Raw genomic sequence first — 22,166 nt, 5'->3', positions numbered from 1 at the left:
GAACCAACAACATTAACATTAGCTCTATAATGAGAACTCTATAACTAACTGAATGCAAAAATAGTTAAAATCCCATACTTTGGCCTTGGATTAGATTCCTCACTTGCCATTGGTCCCCAGCTAGAAGCATACATGAGGAGAAGACCTATGTTCATGATCAAAGAGTCAAAAAACTCCCGGGAGTCTGTAATCAGGGGAAGCTCCTCGATGCTTAAGTCAGAACTGGCAATAATAATATGTGCTCTCCGATGAGAATTCTGGAACCGAGTAAATGCAAATATGGTTAAAGTCCATACAATGGAGATTGTGCCTATATTTAAAGAAGGGATTAGAGTCCTTACTTGCCATTTGTCCCAGCTAGAAGCACACCTAAGGAGAAAACCTGCGCTCACAAGCATACAATAATAAAAAAACGTGGAGTTTGGACTCCAAGGAGGCCGGCTCTCCGATGAGACCAATGGCAAGAGTATTATTAGCTTTCTGATAAGAACTTTATAACTGATTGAATGCTAAAATAGTTAAAAGTCCATATCTTAGAGATTTTTTCTCTATTTATAAGAGGGATTACCAGTCCCCACTTGCCAATGGTCCCAATTAGGAGCACACCTGAGAAGAAGACCTGCACTCATGAGCAAACTTTCAAAAAACCACCCGACGTTTGGACTTTGGGGAGGCTTTCCAATGCTTAAGCCTGAAATGGTAACATTAATATGAGCTCTCTAATGAGAACTCTGAACTGCCTAAATGCAAAACTGGTTAAAAGTCCATACCTCGGAGATTGTGCCTCTGTTATAGAGGGATTAGAGTCCTTACTTGCCATTCATCTCAGTTAGAAGCACACCTGAGAAGAAGACCTGTGCTCACGAGCAAACAATCACAAAATCCCCTGGAGTTTGGACTCTAGGAAGGCTCTCCGATGATTCAGTTAGAAACAACAACAACAATATGAGCTCTTTACTGAGAACTCTGGAACTGGTTGAATGCAAAAATAGTTAAAAGTTCATACCTTGGATATTGTGCCTCTATTTTTAGGAGGGATTATAGTCCTTACTTGCCATTGGTCCTAGCTAGAAACACACATGAGGAGAAGACTTACGTTCACTATCTAAAGGTAAAAAAGCACCCAGAGTTTGGACTCCAAGGAGACTCTTCGATGCTTAAGTCAGAACCCACAACAGTAATATGAGCTCTCTGGTGAGAACTCTGGAACCGACTGAATCCAAAAATGGTTAAAAGTCCATACCTTGGAGATTGTGCCTGTATTTTTAGGAGGGATTAGAGTCCTTACTTGCCATTGGTCCCAACTAGAAGCACGCCAAAGGAGAGGACTTGCGCTCACGATCAAACAATCTAAAATTCAACTGAAATTTGGACTCTGGGAAGGCTCTCCGATGCGTAAGTCAGAACCGACAACAGTAATATGAGCTCTCTCATGAGAACCCTGTAAATGAATGAATGCGTTTAGCTACACACTTAATAATTTTGCATTTATAGAATGAGGAATGCTAAACTCAAGGGCGCCTTTGGAAAAATCGGATGAAAGAGCACCCCCATTGGTGGAACGTGACCTAAGTGCATTTATAATATGTAAAAGTCAAAGAACATTAAGTGCACTTTGGTGACATTCCACCAAGGAGGGTGCCCTTTTGTCCGAATTTTGCAAGGGTGCCCCTAATGTTAGCATTCCTCATATATAATACATCAAAACAAATCCTACTATAATGTTTTCAATAAGTTGTTATTGAGATTTCTAATTAAAAAGGGAAATGTTATCAGCACTACCATATTTTGATGATAGCACTCCTCACTTAAGTAAAAAGTACAATATGGCCCTCACCATAAGATGATCCAAACCATCCATTAGATTGTCCACAGCCTAAATAGGTTGTGCCCCGAAAATCATTTCCATAGGTTGATCCTTTCCCTCCGATCTATAGGGTTAGGATCCACGTTCTAAGATTCAGTCCCTCTATAGATCGGAGGGTTAGGATCAACCTATGGAAATGATTTTTGGGGTCCAACCTATTTAGGCTGTGGCCCATCCAATGGACGGTTTGGATCATCCTATGGTGCGGGCCATACCTTACTTTTTAACAAAGTGAGGAGTGCAATCATCAAAATATCGTAGCGCTGATCACATTTCCCTTAAAGTAAACTCATAATTTAACTTATATAAGTAATAAACTCTCATTCAAAATTTCAACACTACATAAAAAATAAATGCTAACAGAAACATTCTATAATCTTTGAAGTAATTAGAAACCAGTATAATGCAAATATCGTACTAGTGCGAGTAAGTAAACAGAGAGCGTTTAGGCGATTTTGTAGAAGGGATTCTGCGTCCCATCTTGTTCTACATAGCAATAGAAGTGCCATCTGAGTCAATGCATAAGTAGCACTGTGACTCGAGCCCACTCATCTTCCATCAAATTTGGGGAGTATGACAAAAGTCATTTTTTTGAAAAAGACAAGCAAAAAAGAAGGTTAAATGGCCAAAAAATGAAGGGAAGAGGGAATGGGTCTTTCTTAAATACTTTTATTTGTTCAAAATATTTGATTGGTCTAATTATTCTTGAATCCGAACTTAGGTGAGACATGAGAGTCCAAATGGCACACAAATTTTCCAAATGCAAGCATGCCCTACCATAGAGCACGAATGAAAGTGCCTATGTAAAAACCATTATAATTGAGAGAGAGAGAGAGTTGCGAAATAGTTCCTTTGGTTGCACCAAAAATAGGGAAACTCAAGTTAATGGAATGTAAAGAAATGAGAATATGTTTTCCTTTCCTTCTACTTCTATATTACATGCACCCATACGACTCAAAAGGAAAATGGTAAAAATAAAGACTTTTATACTCTGTGGTAAAAGTCCTTACTAGCTCCACTTCTAACTTGTTGATCTGAACATCAACTTAAGAGAAATTCGGCTAAGGTGGCAGCCCTGCTGCATCCCTAAAAACTTCCTCAAAAAATGAGGAGAAATTTGGGTAAATCTCTCTCTCTCTCTCTCTCTCTCTCTCTCTCTCTCTCTCTCTCTCTCTCTCTCTCTCTCTCTCTCTCTCTCTCTCTCTCTCTCTCTCTCTCTCTCTCTCTCTCTCTCTCTCTCTCTCTCTCTCTCTCTCTCTGTGTGTGTGTGTGTTGATCTCTCAATGTGTTGAAGATGGCTGGAACCCATCTACAAGAGATTGCTAGTAAAATGTAACTGATTTTACTTTTTTAACTAATTTTAAAAGGAGTGATAAATCGACTCTCCATGTGCCTTTCTCTCGAGGCCCATTTTAAAATGTAACTGAAAATGATGTGGATCTAATGAAGAGCCCTTTTGTGGCTCTTTATGCAAGGGCTCCCTTGTATCTATCACTGCTCTAAAACCTTTATAATAATTTTTTTTTTAGGAAAACGTTTTAAACACGTTTAAAAGATGTCTTTTAGGGATTTGCTAGGGTCCATCGCAGAAGGCATTTCACGGAACGTATGTTGCATGAGAGAGCAGCCACATAGGCTCACTTTCCATCAGATTATGTCATTATTAATGAGGTGGCTGCTCTCACAATGGTATGTGAAATGCCCTTTGGGATGGACCCTAGCAAATCCATTTTCTGTTTTTGCCAACTTTTCAACTTTACCCAGCATGCTTTTTAATGACAAAATCTAAACCCATTTTCTTATGTTGCTGTTTTTTTGGGCAATGATTTTTCCTCCCCCACTGTAGGATTATGGGCCCCATTTAACGTGATTCGTGTCAAAAAGCGTTAAAGTCTACCCACAATTCACGTTACAAGTGGAGTGCATAATCCTACAAGGGGCGAAAAAATCATCTCTCTTGTTTTTCTACGCTCTTTTTTAAACAAAATACCATCCGGTCCCACTTTTTAGCGGAATCATCGTAAAAGTATGACAAAAATTCCAATCAGCGCACAAGCGTGACACGTGAGCAAGATGGACGAGAAGGAGATTTGGGAGAAGGATACTAGTAAATTAAAGGTCACTGGTAGGAAAACGGAATCCCGTCTTAGGAAAAACACGGGCATTAGCAAGTGGAACCACGTCCACTAAAAACAAACGGAGACTTCTCAAATCCCCATAAAAGTAATAAAATACACAAAAAGGGTTTAATCAACGGTCATTTCAGGCCCGTTTTTATTTTCCAAACGGAATCCCGTTTTCAAAGTGTTTTACTAAATTAAATAGGAGCCTCATCCTCCACGTAGAATTTCATAGTTTTCCAACTTTCCACAACACCTGTTTCTGATGTAACAGGGTTTCGTTTCTATAAAAACTCTCTCTCTCTCTCTCTCTCTCTCTCTCTCTCTAGGGTTTCGTTTCTGGAAAATCTCTCTCTGATTTTCGTTGGATTCGCACCCTTTTAGGTATTTTCATACCCTCCGAATTGATTTTTTTTTTGTTTCAATTTCTCTCTCTCTCTCTATGTCTCTCTCTCTTTTATGTATGATTTATTGTTTTGCCCTATATTGAATAGTTGGTATTGTTCTAATTTTATTAAATTTAGTAGATTTAGAAATTGAAGAAAATTCATGGGCATTGAATTTGTTTCTCAAGCATGCTAGGGTTTGGTTTGATTTCACTTAGAACGAACAACTGTTATGAAATTTCAATTGAAACCCTGGAAATTTGCAGGAGTTTTTGTGAACCTAAATCGTTATATGACGATGCGATTGCTTTGAATCTGAAACTTTTGGCTGGATGCTGGAGAAAGTAAGGGCTGGTTTGGGTGTGCAATCTAATTGGATTGTGGATGCAATTTGTATGTAAACATGCAATCTAAATATGAATTGGGTTTTTAATTAATTGGATTTGCCTGCAATTTGTGCCATTAAAAAAGAAGAAGATATTGGCTGAAAATTTGTATGACCCATAGATAGCAAAACGTGATTAGGCACAGTAAAAAGAAGGGACAGGAAAAATTCGAGTTTGATATGGTATTGGTTTGAAATTTTTTTTAGTAAAAAACGGCAACACAAAAAAAAAAAAGCGTTTAAAATTGTCATTTGCAAAATATAGTGGAGGTAAAGTTGGAAAGTTGGCCAAAAAATGTGTTTAAAACGCATTTTCCTAAAAAAAAAGGGGTTTTTTACTGTAAAAGTTTTGAACGGAGTGTTAAATGGCAAACTAGTAAAACACATTTTTACCAAGGAGCATTCGTGGTCTCCCTTGTTGGGTAATTTCCTTTTGGCTCGAGAGGGTGCCCTCAGCACCTCGGTCGATTTTGCGATATATTGATTTTGCGATAGACCATGATACTGGACGGGACTTTCAAGATTTGGGGATGATCTATTCTTAGACCTCTTGCACAAGATTTTGACCATGGTCACAGTAGTTGCTTAGGAAAACCGGCTAACTGGTAAGAGCCAGGCCTGTTTCTTATAGCGAAGCGAAAGAGTTTGCCTCTAAAGCAAGTGCTAAAAGAGAGGACTCGGACGGCGATTCGGTTAGGCTCGGGTAAGGCCCTTGATGCCTTCTTTCATACCTCATTTGGTTTTCAGAGTGTTCTCTTCCAAAACTCCTTTATGGTCATCTCTCTCCACCGTAGTAGGCTCATTGCATAGCTTGTTATAGCCTTTATACATTGAACTATTGGCAATTGTATCTCTGACCGCGCGGAATCTCCGTAGCCCATTTTCCATTTTGGATTATGAAATCAAAGGGTGCCTTTGGTACTACTCTTATTTCACACGATCCAGGAATTTTCATAACTTTGGCTTGATTCATTTTGTGTTTTATTCCATTTAAAATGGCGTTTTGCTAACTATGGTGTGAACTTGCAATCTATCTCTAAGACAATGATTTTGAGCACTTGAAGAAGCTAATTGAGTATTTGTTGGGAAAGTTGCCTTATTTCCCATGGTCGGTGGGGAAGGCAAAATAGAAACTGACTCTTTATGTTTTGGGAAAACCTGAAGTTATAAAGGTAGGCTTCTCTTGAACATGGTGTGGTGTGGTTACAAGAGAGGCTTGGGCGTGGCTAGGGAAAGAGATAAAGGGAAAGAGAGAAGGGGGGAGAGAAAAGAGAGAAGAGAGAGAAAGAGGAAGAGATAAGGAGAAGTAGGGTTTCTTCTCTGGGTTTCTTTTTTGGTTCTTCTTAGGGTTTCTTCATGGGTTTTATCTTGGGAATTTTCTCGGGGTGAGCTGACTAGTTGGACAATGGTGCTAAGAATACGGTGGTGGCCGTAACGGATGAGGAGAGCGAAGATGTTGGAGACGTTCTGATAGTCTCCACTGGTAATCACACTTCTCCTGTTGAGTGAAATTTAGATTCAGGGTGCTCTGTTCACATATGCTCCAGGAGGGAATATTTTGATACGTTTCAGAGACAAGGGCATGTGTAGTGTCCTTGGGTGGCGGGTCTACTTGTGATGTAATGGGAGTTGGGACGGTGTAGATCAAGATGTTCGATGGAGTGGTTCGTACTTTGGGTGGTGTGGCGTATGTCCCAAAGATGCAAAGGAATCTAATATCTCTTGGTTGTTGGAATGTAGGGGTTGTTGGTATTCTGCTGCAGGTGGAGCAAAGAAAATCACACGCGGCTGTATGGTTCTGATGAAAGGAGATAAGTGTGGCGAATTATATCATCTGGTCGGGGACACGGTAACCTAGTGTTCCTAAGATCTCGATGACTAGTTGAAAACGGAGTAATAGCGCGTGCACGTGTAGGGTCTCTTCTGCAGTTGGTGGAGAGACATGTTTCCAGGTTGAAGACGTTGATGAGAAGCTGACAAGACCTGCGTTGGGAAGGATGGATCGAGATCCCTCTCCAGGTTTGACTAGATGAGTTAATGGGTTGGCAGTTATACATGTGCATTGGTCGCGCTGATCGAATTGGGAAGAGTGAGAACCAGGATGATTCGAGGGTGTGTAGCTTGTACTTCAGAAGGCCAATAGTGGCTTGCGGCAACAACGGACTGGTAGCGGCATCAACGAAAAATCTTTAAGTGGCTGGGAAATAAGCCAAGGTGGGGATTGTTGGGAAAGTTGTCTTATTTCCCATGGTCAGTGGGGAGACAAAATAGAAATCGACTCTTTAGGTTTTGGGAAAACCTAAAGTTATATAGCTAGGCTTCTCTTGAGCTTGATCTACTTTTTGGGTTTTTAAATGATAGGTTCTTCAGGTGTGCCTTTTCTTTGTCGACATTTGTTTTCCTCTTTCGAAGAAGCAGGACTTGAGTTGATTCGACAATTAGACAGAATTTGGGTGGTATATCCAATATTTTGGTTTATTCTTTTCAGTTTTGATCTATAGTGATTTATGAAAATGATAGAATAAATGGTTGGGGAAGAAACCTTGCTGGATGGGGTTTTGGATGAGGTAGAATTAGAATAAATGTAAGAAACTATAGATAATAACAAATGATGCATCTATTGATAACTATCTTAGCTAGCTAGGGTTTTGAAAAGTGAGGTACTATAAGTGGAACAGATAAAAGCAAAAAATACCCTTCAGAGTTCAGACTATAGCTGTAAATAATGACAATTAGTTATCACAGGTATTTGCTTGGTTGCCTTGGTGCATATGTGCTCAGATGGGGGCAAAAAGCTTACAACAAGGGCCACAAGTACCACTATTAGAAGGGTAAAGACATCACTTCTTCCCAAATAAGGTGGGAAATAAGTGTATCCTTTTCCAACAATCATCCCCTATGACCTTTCAAAAAAAAAAGTCATATCCACCGAGGCGTTGGCTCTTCGGCACAATGTCACAGGTTTGCTCCCTGTTGAGGAGTGTTCGAATCCCGCCCCCGACTTACCTGATACACGTGGTGAGTGGGTCGTTGCGTGTATCCGTAGGGACTAGTCCTACTCCTGAAGGGGGTGGGGACATCCTACGTCATCAAAAAAAAAAAAACAGTCATATTCTATGTGTTGAGGAAGAGAATGAGAGAAAGGAATTGTGTGTGAGTTGGAGAGACTCCCCCTCACTTATGTATTTATATATAAAAGGAGATATTCAAAAGATGAATATGCCCATAGGCATATGCATACACTAACACTCCCCCTCAAGCTGGAATGTATATGTCAAACATTCCTAGCTTGCTACAATTATCATTCAATTTGGCTTTGTTCAACGGCTTGGTAAACATATCTGCTAATTGGTCCACCGATCTAGTGAACACTGTGCATATTTCTCCTTTTTGAATTCGATGCCGGATGAAGTGGCAATCAACCTCGATGTTTAGATCTCTCATGAAAGACTGGATTTGTGGCAATGTGAATCACTGCCTTGTGGTCACAATATAACCGAGAAGGAGATGAAGGCAAGGTTTTAAATCTCGGTTTCGGTACGAAATTTTTGACGAAATCTTGTAAAAATTTCAAGCGAAATTTTGTACTTTCCCGAAACTATGTGCATTTCGTTTCGTTTTCTGCCGAAACCGAAATATTTCGGCCGAAACGAAATGTTTCGGGCCAAAATTTAAAACCATGGATGAAGGGGAAAAACCGATCTCTGACCTGAGAGAGCATAACCAAATGAGCTCCCCATTTGTGTGTGCCATAGCTCTATATTCCGCCTCTACACTATATTTGGAGATAACATCCTGTTTCTTACTCCGCCATGACACAAGGTTACTTCCCACAAATGTGCATTGAGGTGGGAAGTGGGACGGGGGATTTGGAGAGGGGGACGGGAGGTTGGGGCGGGGGTGTAGGGAGAGGGGGGCGGTGTACAGGAGGTGGGGCGGGGTGTTTGTGGAGAGGGGGGACGAGGGCTGAAGTGGGGATGAGATGGGGATGGGTTAGAGACAAGGTTGTTAGGGACGGGTTTAAGGTTAGAGTTAGGGTTAGGGAAGAAGAAGAAGAAGAAGGGAAGAGGGAAGGGGTTTCTATGGGGGTCCCTAGGGATTCAGAACCCTAGGGCTCTGATACCATGTTGAGGAAGAGAATGAGAGAAAGGAATTGTGTGTGAGTTGGAGAGACTCCCCCTCACTTATGTATTTATATATAAAAAGAGATATACAAAAGACGAATATGTCTATAGGCATATACATACACTAACACTATGTATGTTTTTTCCATTTTTGAACATTTTTTTATTTTCTTCTGTATATGTGTAAATGCATTTTTACTATTAAAAAAAAAAAAGTGTATATGCATTTTGTAGAGAAAGTTCGCTGGGCAAATCAGATCCGATCATGCACAAGTAAACGGAAAGTAAAACAGGAAAACAAGCCACAAGATGAACACCAAGATTTACGTGGTTCGGCAAGATGCCTACATCCACGGGCGAGAACATCATCTTCCACCATGAGAAAAACAATATACAAGGATTACACAAAACCGCAACCTTTTCCTTGTCCTCTCAATCAAGATCATTCCCAAGAGAACCACGAGAAAATTCCCAAGAGAAAACCCGAGAAGATACCCCGAGAGTAACCCGAGAATAAACCCAAAAGAGGAAAACTCCTTTTTCTTCCTCTCTCTCTCTCTCTCTCACCCCTTCTCTTCTTTCTCTTTCTCTCCAGCCCAAGCCCTAGTCGCACCACCCTGTTATTGTGAATGAACTTGCTTTTATACCTAGGTTTTCTAAAACCTAGAAAAAGACGCTTTCCTATTTTGTTTTCTCTTGCAAAAGAGAAACAAGGCAACTTTCCCAACACATTTATTACGTACATTATCATTTAAATAATAATATTTTAATTGCTTTAATTCTTGTTTGCCCTGAACATAAAAATAGGGGAGGGCTTAAGGTTTACCTCCATACACCAGTATCCACATATCAGATTGGTTGATGGGTGAGCTGCAATAGACGTCAATCAATATCTAGCAAACTAAAGGCGAGTCTGAGAATCGGAGTGTGAAACGAGTAAGGATGATGAAAATGGTTGATTCCGGAAATGCAATTTTGGTGCTGCATTGATCTAATATTTTAACTATCTGAAAACAGGATACCTGTGAAAAAGACCTGATCCACTGGCTTCTAGTAAGCTGCCTGCAATTGTCTGAGCTGGAGGAGTTGAATGTCGAGCATTATTATACTATCAATTAATCTAGTAAGCCTGGATATTTTGTGCTTCTATGTCTGGTTTGATGGCTCATTCATATAAATCCTTCTCTTTCTGTATGAGCTATTTTCAATTTTGGAACTCCACTTCCAAATTCTATATAGCCGTGATTTTATTAATGCTTTCCAGCCAATACCCCCCAGTGCTTTCCCTCCTATCTGATGTAAGCTAGGACAGGAGTTGCTATTAGACACCATACATTAGGTGTCAAACAGTGTGGAAACCTGAGATGCTGACATTCTCTACATATGTGTTTGAATCATAAAAGTATCGTATTTGTTAGAAATGGGGATAAGGAAGAGACGGAAAAGAAGAAGAGTGAGGGAGAAGATGGTAAGATTCTCCACTTAGAAGCTCTCCCATGTAATGATGATGCATATATAGAGCCCAAAATAGGGCAACATAGTACAAAGACTACAATACTCTCACTTATACAAGTAATGACTAAAATGACCTTACACTCTTCAACACTCCCCCTCAAGCTGGAGTGTATATACTATGGAACTCCAGCTTGCTACAAATACCATACAACAAAAAAAGACCATACAACAAAAAAGGTACAATAAGCTCATACACACAGCTAGCTTGGTGTAACACTCCCCTCCAAGCTAGTGTGGTGAATACATAATGAAATACATAACAAAAAAATGATAGCAACGACCACATTGAATAGAATGGCATGCTCAATGGCCACCAAAGATAACAGCTCCCCCAAAATCAGCACAACGGCAAATCCGCAAGATCAATCACAACAGGGCCTCCCCCTGAATCAAAGGACGACGAACAAATCCGCATACCAATGAGCAATGGAGGCGTCTCGATAGGAAACAACAACGATCCTCGAACAAAATAAGCATGCCAAAGGCGTGCACATGAGCAACGGCGAAGCACCACGAGTAGATATCAGCTGAACAACACATCGCCATGAGAATAACCACCAACTAACCAACGGCGATCAACCAACCAATAGGGCGATATAAAGATCAGCCCACCACAACAACCAACCAACGACGGCCACACAGCACGTCGCCTGAAAGAAACAACAACAAGGTCGAAAGCAACACTAACGACCGGGCATATAGCCCCAACAACCGCAAGGCTGAAAGCAATGCTAACGACCGGGCATATAGCCCCAACAACCGTAAGGCCGAAAGTAATGCTAACGACTGGGCATATAGCCCCAACAAAGTGTTTTGCAACACAAACCACTACAACCACAACAAAGGCGTGAAACTATGCCTAGTAATTACACTCACTATGTAGAAGCACCAACAACGTGGATTGCAATGCAAACCGCTACAACAACAACAACAACAATAAAGGCATAAAATTACGCAGAGCAACTACACTAACTATGTAGAAGCATTAACAACATGACTTGCAAAGTGAGTCCACCAACTACCAACAACAAACCAACCAACCCAACCAATGAACCAACCAAGAACCAACCGAGAACCAACAACCAACAAACACCAACCAAACACTAACCAATCACCAACAACAACCCAACCAACGATAATCACAAACCGACCACAACCAACCAACCAACCAACCAACAAACCCACAACTAAACAACAACCACTATGATCTCAACCACGATCAATCCATCTGACAAACCGACCACAAACACAACTAACCAACATTCAACACACACCAACAACCAACCAAACAACTAATCACAACCAACCAACCAAACAACCCTTGTCCACCAACAACCAAACGACCGACTAAAAGACTACCAATAAAGACAACAACAAGACAACACCAAGACAACAATAAGACAACAGCAAGACAACACCAAAACCACAAGACAATAGCAAGACAACACTAAGACAAGATAGCACAATCATCTACATAATAACACAACTACATGATAACACTCCCCTCAAGTTGAATGCCAAATGCCTTCAACTTGCAACGAGGAAAAAAAGGACTTTCAAGGCACGACACCTCTCTTAGACATCTTGCCAAACACTTGGTGTGCGCCTTTGACATTAACACAAAAGACATAGAAGACTATGGAAATAACAAGACAACAATAAAATAAGGATACAACACACTCCATCCATGGAACTACATGAGGGCTTCAACACTCCCTCTCAAGTTGAGGCCGAAGGCGTTCAACTTGCAACGAAGAGACAACCTTCAACACACATTATCCCTCTTGGAGATTTTAACAAACACTTGGTGTGCACCTTTGATATCAACCAAAATGCTATAAGAAACAACGAATATAGAGGGATAGAACAAAAATTGGGATGGAGAAGAAGGGGGGATGAGACTCAAAACACGAAAGAATGAGAGATAGAAAAGATTTAAACCATAAAGAAAGGGTTAGAAAACTAGAAAGAAACCGACAATGGATTAAGATGTAGAAAAGAAAAGATTTATGGATTTAGAACAAAAGAAAGAACAAGAAAGGGATTTATGGATGGAGAAAAGGGAACAAAAGAATATACAAGAGGGGACTTTTGTGTTTTTTTGTTCGGAAAAATGGTGGATTTACAAATGGTAAAGGGGTTTGGGTTTAGGGGTTCACAAGATGGAGGTTAGGGTGTGAGGGTTATGGACTTAGGATTTAGAGAGGAGAAACCCAAAAAATGAGGAGGGAGTCTCGTCTCTTCTCGTCGCGTCTTCAGATGGTGGGGGCGTCTCGTCTCGCGTCTCGTCTCGTCGCGTCTTCAGGATACTATGTTGATGAGAATGAGATGGAGAGATGGAGAGATGGAGTATTATATAAGTGCAATTATACTTAAGTAATTTATTTTTAAAAAGCTCTCTGGCTATGCAGATGTGTATTATCCTATTAGGTATGTGTAAATAATAACAAGAAAAATTAAGAAAAAAAGGTATAATCAGTTTTTTTTTTTTTTTTTTTTTTTTTTTTTTTTTGTATCCCATTATCAGACTTGGTTCTTGTCTAAAAATGAATTGGATTATATACTCTACTCAAGATCGTGGATTGCTTATGTTATTTTCTGAATTTGCTTGGTGGTATTGAGTACATTTCCATATTTTTCTACTGTGGGGCTTGAGCTATTTGAGTTTGTAGTTTGCATGCATTCCTCTAAATTGTTCGCCTCTGGACAGAGTATAGTATCCAGATTTTGCTTGCTTCTATGACGCGGTTCTGTTATTGTAGGTTTATGTATGATTAGGTAATGAAGGGCTTGCCTGAGAGGGCTGTGGCTTCAAAATTTCCCGCAGGAAATTCAACTGAATCCACAAATAGTGACCCGGCATCTGCTAGTTCAGACGCACAAACTAGCCATACTAAGTCATCAAAAGCTTCCTTTTTGTCAAGTTTCTTTGCATCTACTTTCTCCATCTTTGAACCATACATTGAATCATCCCATTGCGAAAGAAAAGCTTCTAATACTAGAACACATGGGTGGACGGCGGCAGTGAGGAGAGCCATGACTAGTGGCTCAATGAGGAGACTCCAGGAGCGTATATTTGGGCTGAGCAAATCTGTTGTTTCTAGCTCAACTAGTGAAATATGGCTTCTAGGTGTATGCTATAAAGTTTCACCAGAAGAGTCATCCAGTGATGCAATTCTTGGGAATGGGTTGGTTGCATTCTTTCAGGATTTCTCATCAAGAATTAGGTTGACATACCGGAAAGGTTAGTTTTCTTTGAAGGTTTATTGTTCCGTTGATTTGATACTCCAAATTAATCTCTAAAACATGACTAGGATATTTTAATTGTCTCTGTTACGCACAGGTTTTGAACCTATTGGTGATTCGAAGATCACCAGTGATGTAAACTGGGGCTGCATGCTGAGAAGCAGTCAGATGCTCGTTGCCCAGGTATGGTGCTTCTTAAGTTCTTATGCATCCCTGAATATTTTGTTTTGAACATGGTTTTAAATTTCGGACCAATTTCGGTCTGAAATTTTGGTTGGGACTGAAACCTAAATTTCCCGAAATCTGAGATTTCGGATTTCCCTAATTTTGGCCGAAATTTCGGCCAAAATTTCGACAAATTGAAATTGTTTTTCAAAAATATAAAATTTTCTGAAATTTGGCTGAAATTACCGAAATAATAAATTAATACTTTTTTTTACCAGATTTCGGCCGAAATTTCGGGATTTTGGCCTAACGAAACCGAAATTTAAGTCCATGGTTTTGAATGGTAGTCCCTGAATATTATTAAGCAACGAAACTCTATACTTATAAGGTTTTTAGTCATAAAATTTGTGCCATTAGTGCTTATATTTGGTTCCCTTCTTCTTAATACTTGTACGCTGCTGGTTTTATGCTTTCAGGCAATGCTTTTTCATCGTTTAGGTAGATCTTGGAGAAAGCCCTTGCAGAAGGTGAGATGGATTGTATATATGAGGACATCACAATCTCATTAATAACTCATTTCAGAATAGTAAAAGTCAAAGCCTGGCTTGTCATTGTTGTATAGAGGGTGATAAGGTTCTTTAATTTTCATTGTAGGGTTGGGTTGCTCATGATGGTCCATGTTGATTATGCAGCCATTTGGTCAGGAGTATGTTGAGATTCTACATCTTTTTGGTGACACTGAGGAATCTGCTTTCTCCATACACAATCTCCTTAAAGCTGGGACGGTTTATGGCCTTGCTGCTGGTTCGTGGGTGGGCCCATATGCTACATGTCGTTCATGGGAGACTCTTGCCCGTGCCATGAGAGAGCCGATCAACTGTGAAAAACACAGCCATTCATTGCCAATGGCTGTGTATGTTGTTTCTGGCGATGAAGATGGGGAACGAGGTGGCGCACCAGTACTCTGTATTGAAGATGTTGCTAGGCTCTGTTCTGATTTTTGCAAGGGTCAAGTTTCTTGGGCTCCCATTCTCCTATTAGTCCCTTTGGTTCTTGGAATTGACAAAATCAATCCGAGGTAATCTTCTGAATGGTGATGAACTATCTGAAAATTTGTAGTTTCTCTATTCTCTTATGGGCTTCCCATTTTTATGTGTGTTTTATTATATACATTGCAAGTTAATTGGTGGATATGTTAATTTCTTGATTGGTTGGTAAAGTGGGTTCCACGGTCTGCAATTTGTTATGAGAAGACGACGTGGTACCTGGCAGTCTCCCTCACTAGAGATTGATTTTTACCACTTGGTTAATGAGTACATTCTTTCAACATTTCATGCATGAGTCTGCCACTCTGCCTAGGGTAGGTTGCATGTAACTTTTTAGAACTTCAACTAAATTTGTGGATGTATTTGCTTTCTAAGTTCTTTTAAACAGTCAAAATCCTTTAGCCGTACCATCCAAGAAAAAGGTTCCTTTCGTCACGAAAACATGGTTCACAGCCACTTCTAATATATGGCATAGTTTCCAGCACATTGGATCTTTAATTTCTTACCCGACTATGTAATGGTTTCAGTTGCCATGGTTCAGTCTAACAGCATATTTTTTCATGCGGAAAGTATACATCATAGTTTCAAAACTCCCCCGCGTGTGGACTCCCCCGAGTCAACTCCCTTTTACCGTGGCCGCGTTCCGCGTTGGCCACGTTCCGCCTTTTGCCCTGCAAAGTCAATAGAAACTCCATTGACTCGCCCAAGTTATGACCACGTCAATATAGTACTTTGCCGCATCAACCGAGTACTGGACCACACCACTAGAGTACTCAGTCGCGTCAACCGAGTGTTGGACCGCGTCATGCTGAGTTGACTACTTGACACATACTAATCATCTAATTCTCATCCAAAACCATGAATCTTGGTTAATAATCTTTAAAAAAAGGCACATGATCATATCAATTCTCAAAGTCTCAAACATCAAATGAGAAATATCAATCATAAAAGACGGGAATCGATGTTGTCCTTATTATGGTAGTCTCCCACGTCGACTCCCACCTTGATGTGAGTAATGCCCTCAACAAATGCTCTGTGCTCGATTGGTTCGATTTGTTCGATGTCCTAATCCTCCTCTGTCTTCTTCCTTCTAATGAGAGGGATTTCAAAGGCTTCTTGTAATGTAGAAAGGAAATGAGGTCTTTTGAAAGAAAGACATATTTTCTTTTATACAAAACTTAATTTGGATAAATCGCATAAATCGTATGAATCGTACGATTTACGATCGAATCGTAAGATTCAATAAAAAATCGTAAGATTCATACAAATTAAGATTCATCATGGGATTCAAATCGTTTTGCATAAGAATCGTAAATCGAATCGTAAATTGAACCGTAAATCGTAAGATTTTCAAAACAATGCATATAAGCTTATTTCTATAGGAAAACATCTTGTGCATTTTTTCTTTTCATCTCAGCAAGTTCTCTACATTTAGTTCTCTTTATTCCATGGGAAGTGGGGACTTGGATGTCACCTTGTAAGTTGACTCACATGTCATTCGCTTGTTGTGTATCAGGTGGTGCTTAATCCCCTTTTAACATTTTTAATAGCTGTTGTGTTGTATGTTATATTGTTTCTCTACTAATGGTAGATAGGAAAGAGACTCAGTCTTCCTTTTGTACATTTGTATAGGATCCTAAAATCATTGTACATTATGAACATGTTTAGATGCGTTGTTTGAAATTTCAGACGAAATCCAAAATTTCGGATTTCGGTTGGGACCGATATCTGAAAATTTCGGATTTCAGCCGAAATTTGGTCATTTGTAAAAATTTCGGCCGAAATGACCGATATTTGAAAAAACTCAGTTTCGGTAGCGACCGAAACCGAAATTTAAATCCATGGTTGGAAGATATATAGCCTGAATTGACCTGGATCATTCCAATCAAGCCATGATAAGTGATGAGTTATTTTGTGCAAAAGCTGGAATTGGATCGCCCTTAAATCACTGGGGAAACTAGTATATTAGATAAATTGTTTGCTTAAGGAAGGCATGGGATGTGCAATAAAATCTTATTGGCCCAAAATTGTTACAAGTCTTGAAACTTACCTATCTAAATGAGCTGAGCCAATAAAATTGGCATGCCCAAGTCTTAGAGTTAAGTCAATATAGTCTGACCAAGTTCAAGTTACCAATTTTGACATCTTTTGAAATATATATTTTTCTCATGCCTTCAAACAAATGCTTATCTGCTGGATTCCCTCCCCCATTATCTGAAGTTGTAGCTTCTTTGACTCATTGTAGAAACCGCCGTTCCTTTAATCTTATTTCTCTTTTCTTTACATAATCCCATTTGCATAAAAAAGAAGAGGAAAATGTATTTTGGATCACATCATGCAAGAGAAATTGGATGGTTTAGCTTGAATTTCAGAGTTTTGACTTTGATCAGAAATTCTCCCCTCGTGAGTGTTAAACCTGGAAGGCTGGAACACAAATAAGCAATGCGAATGGTGTTATATTCTTTCAATTCATTATTATATTCTCACTCATGATTTAAATCTATTATAGGAGGAGCATGGTACTTGTAGTGGGAAGTTTATGTACAATTTAGTGCCCTAAATGTTCATTGACTTCATTCAGTTGAGGTTTTACAGGTATATCCCACTGCTATGGGCAATGTTCAGCTTCCCCCAGAGCCTTGGCATCTTGGGTGGGAAACCTGGGGCTTCAACTTATATTGTTGGTGTGCAAGATGATAAAGCCTTATATTTGGATCCGCATGAAGTTCAGCCGGTATAGTATAATCCTGAAGCTATTATTGTTTCTATCTAGTCATTCATATGTACTGTTATGTCGTTAATTATATGCCGAGAATTGTTATATGCTTCAAAGCTACCTGTTGCCATCTAGGTTTGAAATTTCGGTTTCGGCCTCAGCCCAAAAAAAAAACAATTTCGGTTTTGGTGGAAATTTCAGTGTAAATCTTATAATTTCGGTGTCGGTTTTAAATTTCGGTCCCTGCGAAATCCGAGGACGAAATTTAAAACCATGGTGCCGTAAGTCTTCATATTGATAGAATAGCATAAAAGCTTATGCAATAACTGCCGAGATGATGGCATGTCTCATACCACCAGAACTTGTTGATGCCTTACGAAAGTTATAATTTTTGGATCCAATAAATCTAATTCCATACATAAGTTGCTATTTGTACATTAGTTGCATGAAGATAATCCTGATCTATCACTCCAAATTTTTTTATTATAGTATGTACAAACATTTTTCACCAATAGCATTTAGCTACATTCGAAAGTCTTTAGTTTGTGGTAAGTGTTAATTAGTGTGGACCATTGTTTGAAAACCCAAGCCAATGGAGTCCATTCATGCTTGTGACATTGACTTGAGCAAGTTGATACATGTGACACGACAAGTCTTTGCCTTTTTTTCCTAAATAGGTACTTCCAAAACTGAAAAATACAAAAGAAAGAGGAAAATTTTGGAATCCTTGAACACAATATGAATAAAGAATAAAACAAAATAACATATAGGATTTTCTTATTACAGAGCTTGCATCATATTCCTAACATTTGCTTCATGTGCAATTGTTTGGAGCTTGCTTGTATTTGACCATCTCAGTCTCTTCTCTTTTAATGACTGTACCTGCCAGGGACTTGTTGGAATCTTCTGGAACAAGTTTCACATTAGGATCCATATGTACAGATGCAGGCTTCACTCCAAGACTCCATGTCTCATCCAATAAATCTAAAATATACTTCCTTTGTGATAGAGATTGGCCTTGAGAAGAATATGCTACCTCTATCCCAAGAAAGTCTCTGAGGCGACCTAAATCCTTGGTGGAGAATTCTTTCTGTAAGAAGGTCTTTATTCCCCCTGAATTACTATTAATGACTATAATACCATCGACATACACAATCAACAAAATGCAACCAGTTGAGGACTGATGCCTGAATAATGAATGATCTATGGTACACTGATTCATGCCAAAACGCATGACGGCTCGCTGAACCTCCCAAACCATGCGCACGGAGATTGTTTCAAACCATAGAGAGATTTCCTCAGGCGACACAGAGAGGAAGACATCTCCCCCAGAGCAACATACCTTGGAGGTTGCTCCATATACACCTCCTCAGTGAGGTCGCCATGAAGAAACACATTTTTCACATCTAACCGATGAAGGGTCCAACCATGATTAACTGCGAGAGAAAGAAGCACACTGACAGAAGGTATCTTTGCAATGTGAGAGACCTAAGGTCTCTTTGCAACGGGAGAGAAGGTCTCTGTATAATCAACCCCAAAGGTCTGAGTATATCATTTTGCAACCAGGCGGGCTTTCAAACGCTCAACAGTACCATCCGGCGAGTATTTAATCGAGAACACCCTTCAACATCCAATTGGTTGAGCACCAGAAGGTTTATATTTCCAAATTTTAAAACTTCCCCGCGTTCGCGTCGACTCCCACTCCCCCAAGTTGACTCCCTTTTACCTTGGCAGCGTTCTGTGTTGCGTGCTGCATCCGTGTTCCGCATTTTGCCTTACAGAGTCAATAAAAACTCATGTGACTCCCGAATTATAACCGCACCAACCGAGTACTCAGCCGCATCAACTGAGTTGACTAGGATTTTCTTCGGTAGCGTTCGGCGTCGCATCCGCGTATTTAAACGCTACTGTATTTTTGCTTATTTTAGTATTTCCTGAAGTTTCTAAACACTACTCCCTTTTACCAATCTCCTACATGCGCTAGTGGTAGAGGCAATAAGTACTCTCTTTCCATGAGGTTTAGGGCTCAAGACTGGTACAGGATGAGAGGAAAGCACCTCAAAAAGTATTATTTCCTTTTCATCCTCTTTTTATGAATGGCCCTGATGTTTCATCAGAAATTCTTTCATTTGTGCATATGTTTCCATCCATTTTTGTGATTTTACGAGATTTCCATGAAAAATTCCAACTAAAACTGAAATGTTTCCTACGGCCAATCCAGCAGCAATAACGGAAGCGGCAGAAATCAGTGGATTCATGGTAAGCTCCTCGCACCAAAATAAAGAAATTAAGCAATCGAAGTGACCTAACCTGGCTCCATCTAGAAGGGCCCTCTGCCACCCAGTCAAGTTAAAAAAAAAACCGTGGAATCACATAACGCACGCTGCTGGTGTGTTTCCTGCCCACGAGGAAAGAAAGAAGAGCGACAAGGTTCAGTTCAGGTTTCCGTGGCGACCGAAGCCGAAATTTAAAACCTTGGTGATGAAATTAGACATATGGCAAGTGACATTAGATATATCCTTATTCTCACGTCTTCCATGAGGCCAAATGGTTGGCAGATATTTAGCTAGTGAAGGTGTTTCTAGGCAAGGATTGTGTATCAGGCAATCTCTGCCCTTACTTTTTTTTATAGAAATCTGCCCTTTTCTTTTGTATTTATCTCTTCTTTGCCCACTCGATGCTTGTTACTGTGCGTGTGCAACACATTACACATTAAGGGTAACATTATTAAGTCAACTGCTTGAGTATCTGCATTTTCTGTCTCTTTTTTAATAGAACTATGCTCATGAATGTCAAATTTGGCTCGCCTGGCACTGCCATGGAGGTGTCACATCCTACATAATCTTAGTGGGACCGAATAACACAGAACACTCATTGTGACTTGCAGAATGTGATGAAACCTTATGCATAATACGATGAAACTATAAATGGGTAATTTTCCGTTTTGGGTCTTCATTGTTTTTCTAGTTTTTTTTTTTTTTTTTTTTTTTTTTAAATTATGTGCCTGCATGTTATTGCTTTCGCCAAATAGGACCCGTTAAATCTTGCAAAAAAAAGGGAACCCATTAGAGCTATTTACCGTGCTATTACAGTGATAGTTGAGATGTGATGGTAATGTGACTCTTAATATTTTGACCTGATTGTGAATCAGGTTGTTGACATTACTAGGGATAATCTGGAGGTTGACACTTCGACCTATCACTGCAAGTATGTTTTGAGTTCCTGTTTTGAGTTTTATCATAACATGAACAGAGAAGATGCCAAAATTTGTAAATCTTACCCATTTCTGTTTTAATAATATTTGTTGTCCTCTCTGTAAATGGTTTTAGTGATGTACGACAAATGCCGCTTGACATGATTGATCCATCCTTGGCAATTGGATTCTATTGCCGAGATAAAGGTCAGTTGCGTGCTCTTGACCAGTTTTTTATGACCATCATGTGAAAGGGTTTGTCTATGACATGAGTATCTTTAATGATGTGCAGATGATTTTGTTGACTTATGTGCTCGAGCTTCTGAGCTCGCAGATCGGTCAAGTGGTGCACCACTCTTCACAGTGGCTAAGTCTCTCAATCTGCCAAAACCAGGCCACCATAAGGATGTGATGGTTGATGAAATTGGTGGGGATCATGATACCTTTGATGATGAGAAGTTGAGCTATTGTGAAGCTCACTCTCATGAGGATGATTGGCAATTGTTATGAAGAAGGATGGAACACTTTCTGAGATTGGGAAGTGTGTTTATATCAGTCTCTATTTATATGTCCACGTATTTATTTAACCTGATTGATTGCTGGGTTTCTTTTCTATTCTCATTTATCTACGATTTTTTTAGAGATGTTTATAAGGAAGCAAAATAGTTCTGCCCAGATCATTTGTTCTCCCACTTAATGCTGTATGGTATGGAGGCCCAGGGCCCAATGGGGATTTGTTTAAAAGTGATTTTTTTGGGAAATAATCCCTGCCCAAGGCCAAGTGCTTTCTTGTGGTGCCCTAGTTGGTGCGGATGGCAGGACTGCCTCTCTTGGGTATTTGGTGTGGTTGCACGAGTGTTCTGCTCTTGACACATTTTTTGTGCTTGGTGCTAGCATTTGTTTTTAATGTTGGCCAAAAGCACAGGAGAGCACTTCTGGAAAGTAGTTGAGGTTGAGAAACAAAGCCTCTACCACTGGCCCAACGCCCTAAAGAAAGCCTTTTGTTTTCTCTAATTTGTTTGTATGTGCAAGGGAAAAGGCTTTCCAAGTTGGAAAGAAGGAAAAGTTTGCATTGTCATAAAACCTTTAGATGTGGCTTTCCTTTCATCAAAGAAAGACATGGTAAGGAAACGTCTACACGGGGTCTATTAGGTTTTTTGGTTATTTGACAGTTAGAATGTATTTACATTTTAGACTTGATTACGCAGGGGTCCATTGGATCAAACATCACCGGCGGAACGAACCTTGATCAGATGGTGAAATTATGTGTTGTGCATAGTTTGATGCAAACAATGCGCTGTCGTTTGATCAGACATCAATGGTGGAACAACAACAACTTCGTAAAAAATGTGCTGTCTTTTGATCAAACTGGATGGATGAATAATTTTGGAGATTTTATATTG

The 22,166-nt window shown here is 39.7% G+C and overlaps 1 protein-coding gene across 1 annotated transcript; it reads left to right on the top strand.

Annotated features, from left to right (window-relative positions):
* Positions 1-4,233: 4,233 nt before the first annotated feature.
* On the top strand, positions 4,234-21,438 carry LOC143886497 (cysteine protease ATG4-like). Its single transcript, XM_077390487.1, has 9 exons — positions 4,234-4,371; positions 13,160-13,641; positions 13,741-13,826; positions 14,285-14,335; positions 14,501-14,886; positions 17,450-17,588; positions 20,722-20,777; positions 20,900-20,970; positions 21,056-21,438. The coding sequence occupies exons 2-9, from the start codon at positions 13,179-13,181 to the stop codon at positions 21,271-21,273; spliced, it is 1,470 nt and encodes a 489-aa protein (XP_077246602.1). The 5' UTR covers positions 4,234-4,371; positions 13,160-13,178; the 3' UTR covers positions 21,274-21,438.
* The last annotated feature ends 728 nt before the right edge of the window (positions 21,439-22,166 follow it).

This window comes from Tasmannia lanceolata, unplaced genomic scaffold, assembly GCF_043159265.1.
Source record: "Tasmannia lanceolata isolate RefF3 unplaced genomic scaffold, GAP_Taslan_0.1 ptg000011l, whole genome shotgun sequence".
Taxonomy (NCBI): Eukaryota; Viridiplantae; Streptophyta; class Magnoliopsida; order Canellales; family Winteraceae; genus Tasmannia; species Tasmannia lanceolata.
The sequence above is the reverse complement of the archived record's forward strand: the minus strand, read 5'-3'. Positions and strand labels throughout refer to the sequence as shown.